Here is a 13,866-nt window from a genome sequence, read left to right as displayed (position 1 = left end):
GTACAGCGCTACATAGAGGCGCCGGGGTACATCTCTACATAGAGGCGCCGGGGTACAGCTCTACATAGAGGCGCCGGGGTACAGCTCTACATAGAGGCGCCGGGGTACATCTCTACATAGAGGCGCCGGGGTACAGCGCTACATAGAGGCGCCGGGGTACAGCGCTACATAGAGGCGCCGGGGTACAGCGCTACATAGAGGCACCGGGGTACAGCGCTACATAGAGGCGCCGGGGTACATCGATACATAGAGACACAGTTGCAACAGAATTGGTGGAATGAATACACCCCTGATGCATTTGCTTCTCAATGCCTCTAGGGGGGGGGGGGGGGGGGGGGGGGGCTTCAGACAACACTTATTCGAGGTAATATCACAACTAGGCAAAGATACATTGACCCGGGTCAAATAACAAGGGTGTACACAGTGGTCAAATACACCATTGGTCAAATACGACGGCGAATTTGGGGAATTAGGTAGCCTAGTGGTTAGAGCGTTGGGCCAGTAACCTAAAGGTTGCTAGATCGAATCCCCGAACGGACAAGGTACAAAGATCCGTGGTTCTGCCCCTGAATAAGGCAGTTATCCCCGGTAGGCCGTCATTGAAAATAAGAATGTGTTCTTATCTGACTTGCCGGGCTAAATAAAATAAATAAATGCTTTTAGACACTTGAGTTGATGATTTACGTCATACAGTGGAACCTATGGAATCGTCACAGATACACTATTGATTATAGCAGTATGAATGGTGTGCCTTTATAGAAACGGCTGTGAAGAAATCTTATGATAGAGTGGAAGAAATCAATGTGGATAAGTGGTTTTACACCTTAGTAATACACACGCTGTGGAGGTGGAAGCTACATGTTTCTCAGGTTTGATGTAACAGTTTAAATGAGATTTATGAGTTATGAAACTTGTGGTGGGAACGTTTCCTTACCGTGTTAGGCGCTGCGGTGGAGCTCGCTCACCAAACTTCCTGTTTAAGAAAACAAAAAAACGTACTTTTCTATCAGCTCACCACCATTATACTAGATAACGTTAAATTATAAAGTTGTCACAATTCTAGCAATCTGAAACATCCTGATTATTAACAGGTGAGTGTTGCCATGAAGAAAAAAAACACTACTAAACAGTAGCTTAGAATTCTGCTGCAGGTGGCAAGTGAACGATTCGTTCAGTAACGTTAGTTTTTAAACTTTGTTGCCAGTGTTATCTGACAAATGTGAGCAATACTGTCTTTATTACTTTACATGATTTGTAAATTAAATAGGTAACATTGAACAAATATAAAACATTGTTTAATTGAACTCAGCATACACATAATGGCTAGGTGAGCTAGCCATAAAATGTAGCTAAAATAAGTAACTAGTTAGTTATATTATTACTGGCGGAAAAAAATAGGTAGTTGGGTAACGTTAGTTGGCTAGCTTTTCGTTGTGGCTAGCTAACGTTACACACCGCACTAACATTGACACAAAAGTAGCAATAAGTGCGCGACGCCAATTAATAAAGCACTTTCAAAGCTATCTGGGAACAAAAACGAGTGCAACAAAGTGGTTAGGAAACTAGTTACCCAAACAAAGAAAGTGAACTTTTTTAAACGGTTCTTCCTTCATTTTTTTGCTCTGAATTTCAACACTTACCCCGTCACAACGGGCGCCATTTTCGACTGGAACTCTAAGCCCCAACTATCGCGAGATCCCAAATCCATTCCCACCACCGCTGGGACAACAGAACTAACAGAACCCCGACGGGGGAAAAAATATAAACGAGAGTAGAAAAAGGGGGAGGAGAGGCGGACAGGGGGCAGACGCCACAACAGGCGTGGGAAAGTTGCGAAATCGCGCGAGAATAGAAAAACTCTCACAATAGACAAGAATGGGGTTGGACTCGACCTATCGCGAGATTATGCTCGTTTTTTTTTCTTCCCACAAGGTGAAACTGTAACTCGATTCCCACGCTTTTATAAAGTCATAAACTACAGTAGAGTGGTTGCTTTAGGAGTGAAGATACACCTCACAGCATAATTGTAGCCTAAACTGTAGATTCAAATGTTATTTATAAAGTGAAGATGATATTGGTTTGCATTTACCAGTGAAGAGGGGTTGGAGGGCACAGAGTTAGTTAACCCTGTGAGCCGAGAATACAATTTGCTAGATTACAAAAACAACTCACTATTAAAACTATACCGCATTTCAAATTAAGCGAACTAGATTAATATTATTTTATAGTTGCGTTTACCAGATGGCACACATATAACATAGAAGCCCAGTGCTTCTCAATAAATCCCACTGGGTGTGCACATTTTGGTTTCAGCCCAGCACAAACACACCCGATTCAACGAAAAACATCACTAGTTGACGTTGTCAACGTTGTAAAGTAAGAACAAAACGGCACAAGGACTATACGCAAACAGATCACATGTAAGAGAGTACCTTTAATTAAAATAAAATCATTTAAAGGAATCACATGGAATGTTCAAATGTCTAAAACAACAACAACAAAAGGAAAAGAATGTCAGGATGTAAATTGAACTCTATTTTCATTTATTTAACTAGGCAAGTCAGTTAAGAACAAATTCTTATTTTCATTGACGGCCTAGGAACAGTGGGTTAACTGCCTTGTTCAGGGGCAGAACGACAGATTTGTACCATGTCAACTCAGGGATTCGATCTTGCAAACTTTCGGTTATTAGTCCAACGCTCTAACATTTACATTTACATTTAAGTCATTTAGCAGACGCTCTTATCCAGAGCGACTTACAAATTGGTGCATTCACCTTATGACATCCAACCACTAGGCTACGCTGCCGCCCCAATTCCCTATATAGTGTAGCCTGCTACTTCTGACCAGGACCAACAGGGCTTTATTCACTATATAGAGTAGCCTGCTACTTCTGACCAGGACCAATAGGGCTTTATTCACTATATAGAGAGTAGCCTGCTAATTCTGACCAGGACCAATAGGGCTTTATTCACTATATAGAGTAGCCTGCTACTTCTGACCAGGACCAACAGGGCTTTGTTCACTATATAGAGTAGCCTGCTACTTCTGACCAGGACCAACAGGGCTTTATTCACTATATAGAGTAGCCTGCTACTTCTGACCAGGACCAACAGGGCTTTATTCACTATATGGTGTAGCCTGCTACTTCTGACCAGGACCAATAGGGCTTTATTCACTATATAGTGTAGCCTGCTACTTCTGACCAGGACCAACAGGGCTTTATTCACTATATAGAGTAGCCTGCTACTTCTGACCAGGACCAACAGGGCTTTATTCACTATATAGAGTAGCCTGCTACTTCTGACCAGGACCAACAGGGCTTTATTCACTATATAGTGTAGCCTGCTACTTCTGACCAGGACCAACAGGGCTTTGTTCACTATATAGAGTAGCCTGCTACTTCTGACCAGGACCAACAGGGCTTTGTTCACTATATAGAGTAGCCTGCTACTTCTGACCAGGACCAACAGGGCTTTATTCACTATATAGTGTACCCTGCTACTTCTGACCAGGACCAACAGGGCTTTATTCACTATATAGAGTAGCCTGCTATTTCTGACCAGGACCAACAGGGCTTTATTCACTATATAGAGTAGCCTGCTACTTCTGACCAGGACCAACAGGGATTTATTCACTATATGGTGTAGCCTGCTACTTCTGACCAGGACCAATAGGGCTTTATTCACTATAGAGTAGCCTGCTACTTCTGACCAGGACCAACAGGGCTTTATTCACTATATAGAGTAGCCTGCTACTTCTGACCAGGACCAACAGGGCTTTATTCACTATATAGAGTAGCCTGCTACTTCTGACCAGGACCAACAGGGCTTTATTCACTATATAGAGTAGCCTGCTACTTCTGACCAGGACCAATAGGTCTTTATTCACTATATAGAGAGTAGCCTGCTACTTCTGACCAGGACCAACAGGGCTTTATTCACTATATAGTGTACCCTGCTCCTTCTGACCAGGACCAACAGGGCTTTATTCACTATATAGAGTACCCTGCTCCTTCTGACCAAGACCAATAGGGCTCTGGTCTAAAGTAGTGCACTATATAGGGAATAGGGTGCCATAGGGCTCTGGTCTAAAGTACTGCACTATATAGGGAATAGGGTGCCGGTCTAAAGTAGTGCACTAAAAAGGGAATAGGGTGCCATAGGGCTCTGGTCTAAAGTAGTGCACTATAATAAGGAATAGGCTGCCATTTTGCACAAATTTATTTACATTTTAGTCATTTAGCAGACGCTCCCCACTGAGCACAGACGTCAATTCAACGTCTATTGCGCGTTGGTATCAAAGTAATTTAATTGAAATGACGTGGTAACAACATTGATTCAACCAGTGTATGCCCAGTGGGTCTTACCCTGAGTGAATAACAGCAGTGAGAGAATACATTTTCCTATTTATTTAATGAGGTTTTTATTTGGGTAACTGTATCAAATAGCACTGCTAGTCGTCTTTGGTCGCATTTAAAAAGATATTGATACAATTTATTCACAACGATGAAAAGTACACATCGCATTATTTGCATGAGCTTCGGTCGATATATTATCATTTTTACAGTTTAATTCATTAACCACACCGTTAAAACACAAATACTAGTACTTTGGCATTGAGTATGATACAGTAACAGAAGTTTACAGTTGTCTGAATCTGGTATAAATCATCATTGTGTTGCATGAATAGCTGTGTCCTGCCATTCTTTGTGCTCATTTACATGTCATACAGTACAATTACCTCAAGGAAGGTCATAATTTACACCCTAAAATAGTACCCTTTGTAGTGCACTCCTTTTGACCAGGACCCATAGGGCTCTGGTTAAAAGTAGTGCACTATAAAAAGGGAATATGGTGCACTCCTTTTGACCAGGACCCATATGGCTCTGGTTAAAATTAGTGCACTATAAAAGGGAATAGGGTGCTATTTGGGACTTAAACGTGGTTTCTTCTTGGCTCTGGTTAAAATTAGTGCACTATAAAAAGGGAATAGGGTGCTATTTGGGACTTAAACGTGGTTTCTTCTTCTGTAGTGTTTTGGCACAACGCTGTATGTTCATATGGAGGATCATTCCACAAAATAAGGTCCTTTTGCATCCCTTTGATATTTTAAGTAGGAAAAGAAAAAAAGCCTGTAATTTTAAATGAAGCGCTCTTTAATATAGACCACATAGAAAATTCAATCAATCCAATTTTTTTTTTTTTTTTACATGAATAAAGACTTGTTAAAGTGACATAATTCAGCATTTTGACACGTCCCCCCCCTTGCACCCTCAGCATCGACTTCTAGGAAGATTTTAACAGACTTAAAACCCCAAAAACATCTCCCAAGTTTTCACCATCGTTGTAAAGCCCTAGTTATTTTGTTACTTTGACAAAAAGTCATTCCTAAAGATTATTTAGGGATTAAATCACCTGTCCCTCATTTTAAAGTCAACCCTGTTACGTGAACTGAAGTCTCATTTTAATAGGGCAAAATGATTCATTTTTAAATATTTTTTTTTCAAAAGAGACATTGAACATCTAATAGTCAAATCATGTAAAAGCAGGTGAGCTGGTTTTACTCTTTATGGCCATTTTCTGGCATTTTGTGGTGGAAAACTGAGCGTGTCGAGCATTACAAGTCAACCCTGTTACCCATAGACAGAAAAGCTAGACATTTTTTTTAACAATTAAACATTTTTTGGTGATTCCTGCATTTAAAATTTGCCACTCCCTGTTGCACACAAGCTTTCCTTCTCCCGTCACAATGGGATTTACGACAGATTTACGATGAGATCATCAACCCTGTTACTTTATTGGGCATTGAACAGGCCCCTACTGTAGTACTTTGAAATGGGAGAATATGTGTTCTTTATGACAGAATATGAAAATGAGGTGAAATAAAACTTTTTTTCCCCCTTTTTTTTTTAAAACCATGTTACACTTCTCAAAAAAGGCACTGAATTTGTGGAACGACCCATGAAATATACACATACAGTTAGTTGGCGGTTGGTCCATCATTCATTTCCTTGATGACTTTGGCAAAAAAAAGAAAAAAAAAGACAATGTCATTAATTAGTACAAGTTATTTCAACTGTCTGGCATTGGTTGTTTCAGTCCCAAGAAAGCAAGCGCTCGTACATGCACAAACGAGAATCAACACATGTATTATCTAATGGTACACTATTCCATACCCGTTTGGCTGTACACTCCCATTCTTTTGTTGTGAAGCCCAGTTTGATCCCACACACATCCCAGTGACCTCTGAACTGTGTGTCCATAGTGAAAGTGTAGCGTAGACCAGAGCCTGTAGCATCGTTTCCATTAACTCTATTTTCTTGATGGTTACGGGTTCGTCAGTAAACATTTCACGATAAGGTTGAGCCAAATGCCACGATTGGGGAGATCCAAGTCTATGTTCCACAAAAGCCGTCCTCAAAAATGGTACGCAGCCAGACAGTCCATCCGTCTAGACCCAAAGGGTAAGTCTCTAAAGGTGACTGTTGTATTTGGCGCATGTGACTAATAACATTTGATTTGTATGAGCAGAAAAATGGTTTGAGTTTCCGTGTCTCTTGGATACAATCACAGACCAGCCTTTTCCTGAGTGATTATGTTCCCTTTCTCAAAACATCAGCGTCCAGCAAGGAGAGCACATGAGGAAAGGAAACAAGGAGAGGAAACGCTTTACGCTATCCCTTTTTAAAAAGGAAGCTGGAGAAAGGACACAAGGAATTGATGAAAGGCAAGTGAAATGCAACCCAGCCAAAGATCTTCAAGGACACAAGGAATTAAGGAGACTATTGAGATACGGCCCAGCTCGACATCTCCCAGTGGATCGTTGGTTAAAGGACACAAGGAATTGAGGAGACTATTGAGATACGGCCCAGCTCGACATCTCCCAGTGGATCGTTGGTTACAGGACACAAGGAATTGAGGAGACTATTGAGATACGGCCCGGCTCACATCTCCCAGTGGATCGTTGGTTAAAGGACACAAGGAATTGAGGAGACTATTGAGATACGGCCCAGCTCGACATCTCCCAGTGGATCGTTGGTTACAGGACACAAGGAATTAAGGAGACTATTGAGATACGGCCCGGCTCGACATCTCCCAGTGGATCGTTGGTTACAGGACACAAGGAATTGAGGAGACTATTGAGATACGGCCCAGCTCGACATCTCCCAGTGAATCGTTGGTTACAGGACACAAGGAATTGAAAAGAGTAGATCCTTCAGAAAGACTTGAGATAACACTTATGAGACGCAGCCCGGCCCCTTAGATCTTCCCCCTAAATCTGTAGAGGACTTGAAGAAAGACTTATTGAAACGCGTCCTGGCCCTCTAGATCTTCCAGAAGACGTTCTTCCTGTACAGCAGGAAGGAGATGAGGACCCAGCAGGAAGTGGCCAATAGGTTCTGGGTCAGGTGCTCTGCGTGGGATTGGCTGTTGGCCATGCGCCAGCGGAACGGGAAGTAGTCCTCCAGGACCTCGTGGCCCACGTACACCAGGATGGAGTTCATACCTGGAAAAGGGTCAAAGGTCAGGATAGAGCACAGGGGGTCAGAGGGATTTGTTCAGGAGTTGCGTAACATTCAGATAGAAATGTATATAGTTTTGAACAGACGTGATTCTCCTGTCATGCAGAATAGGGATCGTTGTCAGATCTATGCGTTACATTTCTATATATAAAAAATGTAGAAAGCAGAGCTGCTGACATAGAACGGGTTCTCACCAGGGTAGTAGAAGGGCGCCCCAGACCACCACCTCTTCACATCTACTGTGTAGTAGATCGACACCAGAAGCAGCAAGGCAAAACACGCCAGGGTGGTCACGTAGGAGAGAGACCTGACAGACAGACAAAACACGCCAGGGTGGAGACGTAGGAGAGAGACCTGACAGACATACAACTCAGAGGTTGATGATTCCACACTACACTATGAACTAGGGCACTGATGATTCCACACTATGAACTAGGGCACTGATGATTCCACACTACACTATGAACTAGGGCACTGATTATTCCACACTATGAACTAGGGCACTGATGATTCCACACTATGAACTAGGGCACTGATGATTCCACACTACACTACGAACTAGGGCACTGATGATTCCACACTATGAACTAGGGCACTGATGATTCCACACTATGAACTAGGGCACTGATGATTCCACACTACACTATGAACTAGGGCACTGATTATTCCACACTACACTATGAACTAGGGCACTGATGATTCCACACTATGAACTAGGGCACTGATGATTCCACACTATGAACTAGGGCACTGATGATTCCACACTATGAACTAGGGCACTGATGATTCCACACTATTAACTAGGGCACTGATTATTCCACACTACACTATGAACTAGGGCACTGATTATTCCACACTACACTACGAACTAGGGCACTGATGATTCCACACTATGAACTAGGGCACTGATGATTCCACACTACACTATGAACTAGGGCACTGATTATTCTACACTACACTATGAACTAGGGCACTGATGATTCCACACTATGAACTAGGGCACTGATGATTCCACACTACACTATGAACTAGGGCACTGATGATTCCACACTACACTATGAACTAGGGCACTGATGATTCCACACTACACTATGAACTAGGGCACTGATGATTCCACACTACACTATGAACTAGGGCACTGATGATTCCACACTACACTATGAACTAGGGCACTGATGATTCCACACTACACTATGAACTAGGGCACTGATTATTCCACACTACACTATGAACTAGGGCACTGATGATTCCACACTATGAACTAGGGCACTGATGATTCCACACTATGAACTAGGGCACTGATGATTCCACACTATGAACTAGGGCACTGATGATTCCACACTATGAACTAGGGCACTGATGATTCCACACTACACTATGAACTAGGGCACTGATTATTCCACACTACACTACGAACTAGGGCACTGATGATTCCACACTACACTATGAACTAGGGCACTGATTATTCCACACTACACTATGAACTAGGGCACTGATTATTCCACACTACACTACGAACTAGGGCACTGATGATTCCACACTATGAACTAGGGCACTGATGATTCCACACTATGAACTAGGGCACTGATGATTCCACACTACACTACGAACTAGGGCACTGATGATTCCACACTATGAACTAGGGCACTGATGATTCCACACTACACTATGAACTAGGGCACTGATGATTCCACACTACACTATGAACTAGGGCACTGATGATTCTACACTACACTATGAACTAGGGCACTGATGATTCCACACTATGAACTAGGTCACTGATGATTCCACACTATGAAATAGGGCACTAATGATTCCACACTATGAACTAGGGCACTAATGATTCCACACTATGAACTAGGGCACTGATGATTCCACACTATGAACTAGGGCACTGATGATTCCACACTACACTATTAACTAGGGCACTGATGATTCCACACTACACTATGAACTAGGGCACTGATGATTCAACACTACACTATGAACTAGGGCACTGATGATTCCACACTATGAACTAGGGCACTGATGATTCCACACTATGAACTAGGGCACTGATGATTCCACACTATGAACTAGGGCACTGATGATTCCACACTATGAACTAGGGCACTGATGATTCCACACTATGCTATTAACTAGGGCACTGATGGTTCTACACTATGAACTAGGGCACTGATGATTCCACACTACACTATGAACTAGGGCACTGATGATTCCACACTATGAACTAGGGCACTGATGATTCCACACTATGAACTAGGGCACTGATGATTCCACACTACACTATGAACTAGGGCACTGATTATTCCACACTATGAACTAGGGCACTGATGATTCCACACTATGAACTAGGGCACTGATGATTCCACACTACACTATGAACTAGGGCACTGATGATTCCACACTACACTATGAACTAGGGCACTGATTATTCCACACTACACTACGAACTAGGGCACTGATGATTCCACACTACACTATGAACTAGGGCACTGATTATTCCACACTACACTATGAACTAGGGCACTGATTATTCCACACTACACTACGAACTAGGGCACTGATGATTCCACACTATGAACTAGGGCACTGATGATTCCACACTATGAACTAGGGCACTGATGATTCCACACTACACTACGAACTAGGGCACTGATGATTCCACACTATGAACTAGGGCACTGATGATTCCACACTACACTATGAACTAGGGCACTGATGATTCCACACTACACTATGAACTAGGGCACTGATGATTCTACACTACACTATGAACTAGGGCACTGATGATTCCACACTATGAACTAGGTCACTGATGATTCCACACTATGAAATAGGGCACTAATGATTCCACACTATGAACTAGGGCACTAATGATTCCACACTATGAACTAGGGCACTGATGATTCCACACTATGAACTAGGGCACTGATGATTCCACACTACACTATTAACTAGGGCACTGATGATTCCACACTACACTATGAACTAGGGCACTGATGATTCAACACTACACTATGAACTAGGGCACTGATGATTCCACACTATGAACTAGGGCACTGATGATTCCACACTATGAACTAGGGCACTGATGATTCCACACTATGAACTAGGGCACTGATGATTCCACACTATGAACTAGGGCACTGATGATTCCACACTATGCTATTAACTAGGGCACTGATGGTTCTACACTATGAACTAGGGCACTGATGATTCCACACTACACTATGAACTAGGGCACTGATGATTCCACACTATGAACTAGGGCACTGATGATTCCACACTATGAACTAGGGCACTGATGATTCCACACTACACTATGAACTAGGGCACTGATTATTCCACACTATGAACTAGGGCACTGATGATTCCACACTATGAACTAGGGCACTGATGATTCCACACTACACTATGAACTAGGGCACTGATGATTCCACACTATGCTATTAACTAGGGCACTGATGGTTCTACACTATGAACTAGGGCACTGATGATTCCACACTACACTATGAACTAGGGCACTGATGATTCCACACTATGAACTAGGGCACTGATGATTCCACACTACACTATGAACTAGGGCACTGATTATTCTACACTACACTATGAACTAGGGCACTGATGATTCCACACTATGAACTAGGGCACTGATGATTCCACACTATGAACTAGGGCACTGATGATTCCACACTATGAACTAGGGCACTGATGATTCCACACTATGAACTAGGGCACTGATGATTCCACACTACACTATGAACTAGGGCACTGATGATTCCACACTATGAACTAGGGCACTGATGATTCCACACTATGAACTAGGGCACTGATGATTCCACACTACACTATGAACTAGGGCACTGATGATTCCACACTATGAACTAGGGCACTGATGATTCCACACTACACTATGAACTAGGGCACTGATGATTCCACACTATGAACTAGGGCACTGATGATTCCACACTATGAACTAGGGCACTGATGATTCCACACTATGAACTAGGGCACTGATGATTCCACACTATGCTATTAACTAGGGCACTGATGATTCCACACTATGAACTAGGGCACTGATGATTCCACACTATGAACTAGGGCACTGATGATTCCACACTATGAACTAGGGCACTGATGATTCCACACTATGCTATTAACTAGGGCACTGATGATTCCACACTATGAACTAGGGCACTGATGATTCCACACTACACTATGAACTAGGGCACTGATGATTCCACACTACACTATGAACTAGGGCACTGATGATTCCACACTACACTATGAACTAGGGCACTGATGATTCCACACTACACTATGAACTAGGGCACTGATGATTCCACACTATGAACTAGGGCACTGATGATTCCACACTATGAACTAGGGCACTGATGATTCCACACTATGAACTAGGGCACTGATTATTCCACACTACACTATGAACTAGGGCACTGATGATTCCACACTACACTATGAACTAGGGCACTGATTATTCAACACTATTAACTAGGGCACTGATTATTCTACACTACACTATGAACTAGGGCACTGATGATTCCACACTATGAACTAGGGCACTGATGATTCCACACTACACTATGAACTAGGGCACTGATGATTCTACACTATGAACTAGGGCACTGATGATTCCACACTACACTATGAACTAGGGCACTGATGATTCCACACTACACTATGAACTAGGGCACTGATTATTCCACACTATGAACTAGGGCACTGATGATTCCACACTACACTATGAACTAGGGCACTGATGATTCCACACTATGAACTAGGGCACTGATGATTCCACACTATGAACTAGGGCACTGATGGTTCTACACTATGAACTAGGGCACTGATGATTCCACACTATGAACTAGGGCACTGATGATTCCACACTATGAACTAGGGCACTGATGATTCCACACTACACTATGAACTAGGGCACTGATTATTCCACACTACACTATGAACTAGGGCACTGATGATTCCACACTACACTATGAACTAGGGCACTGATTATTCCACACTACGAACTAGGGCACTGATGATTCCACACTACACTATGAACTAGGGCACTGATTATTCCACACTACACTATGAACTAGGGCACTGATGATTCCACACTACACTATGAACTAGGGCACTGATTATTCCACACTACGAACTAGGGCACTGATGATTCCACACTATGAACTAGGGCACTGATGATTCCACACTACACTATGAACTAGGGCACTGATGATTCAACACTATGAACTAGGGCACTGATGATTCCACACTACACTATGAACTAGGGCACTGATGATTCAACACTATGAACTAGGGCACTGATGATTCAACACTACACTATGAACTAGGGCACTGATGATTCAACACTACACTATGAACTAGGGCACTGATGATTCCACACTACACTATGAACTAGGGCACTGATTATTCCACACTATGAACTAGGGCACTGATGATTCCACACTATGAACTAGGGCACTGATGATTCCACACTACACTATGAACTAGGGCACTGATGATTCAACACTACACTATGAACTAGGGCACTGATGATTCAACACTATGAACTAGGGCACTGATGATTCCACACTACACTATGAACTAGGGCACTGATGATTCAACACTATGAACTAGGGCACTGATTATTCCACACTATGAACTAGGGCACTGATTATTCCACACTATGAACTAGGGCACTGATGATTCCACACTACACTATGAACTAGGGCACTAATGATTCCACACTACACTATGAACTAGGGCACTGATGATTCCACACTACACTATGAACTAGGGCACTGATGATTCTACACTATGAACTAGGGCACTGATGATTCCACACTACACTATGAACTAGGGCACTGATGATTCCACACTACACTATGAACTAGGGCACTGATTATTCCACACTATGAACTAGGGCACTGATGATTCCACACTATGAACTAGGGCACTGATTATTCCACACTACACTATGAACTAGGGCACTGATGATTCCACACTATGAACTAGGGCACTGATGATTCCACACTACACTACGAACTAGGGCACTGATGATTCCACACTACACTATGAACTAGGGCACTGATTATTCCACACTACACTACGAACTAGGGCACTGATGATTCCACACTACACTATGAACTAGGGCACTGATGATTCCACACTACACTATGAACTAGGGCACTGATGATTCCACACTATTAACTAGGGCACTGATGATTCCACACTATTAACTAGGGCACTGATGATTCCACACTATGAACTAGGGCACTGATGATTCCACACTATGAACTAGGGCACTGATGATTCCACACTAC

At 42.8% G+C, this 13,866-nt stretch overlaps 2 protein-coding genes across 4 annotated transcripts in view; both read right to left on the bottom strand.

The window, feature by feature from the left end:
• Positions 1-1,741, bottom strand: part of LOC129842064 (recombining binding protein suppressor of hairless-like) — a 41,482-nt gene extending 39,741 nt beyond the window's left edge. The window contains exons 1-2 of the mRNA XM_055910456.1: positions 1,641-1,741; positions 935-973 (exon numbers count right to left, since the gene is read on the bottom strand). Coding sequence (XP_055766431.1) covers positions 935-973; positions 1,641-1,708 — 107 coding nt within the window. The 5' untranslated portion in view covers positions 1,709-1,741. The remainder of the gene's footprint in view (positions 1-934; positions 974-1,640) is intronic.
• A 673-nt stretch (positions 1,742-2,414) lies between these two features.
• The window catches only part of LOC129842059 (heparan-alpha-glucosaminide N-acetyltransferase-like), a 37,255-nt gene continuing 25,803 nt past the window's right edge, over positions 2,415-13,866 (bottom strand). For all 3 annotated transcript variants that reach the window (XM_055910438.1, XM_055910436.1, XM_055910437.1), the window contains exons 16-17: positions 7,720-7,832; positions 2,415-7,509 (exon numbers count right to left, since the gene is read on the bottom strand). In XM_055910438.1, the coding sequence (XP_055766413.1) occupies positions 7,328-7,509; positions 7,720-7,832 (295 nt within the window). In that variant the 3' untranslated portion in view covers positions 2,415-7,327. The remainder of the gene's footprint in view (positions 7,510-7,719; positions 7,833-13,866) is intronic.

This window comes from Salvelinus fontinalis, unplaced genomic scaffold (genome assembly GCF_029448725.1).
Source record: "Salvelinus fontinalis isolate EN_2023a unplaced genomic scaffold, ASM2944872v1 scaffold_0010, whole genome shotgun sequence".
NCBI lineage: Eukaryota > Metazoa > Chordata > Actinopteri > Salmoniformes > Salmonidae > Salvelinus > Salvelinus fontinalis.
Note: the sequence above shows the minus strand (reverse complement) of the source record. Positions and strands in the feature narration are given on the sequence as shown.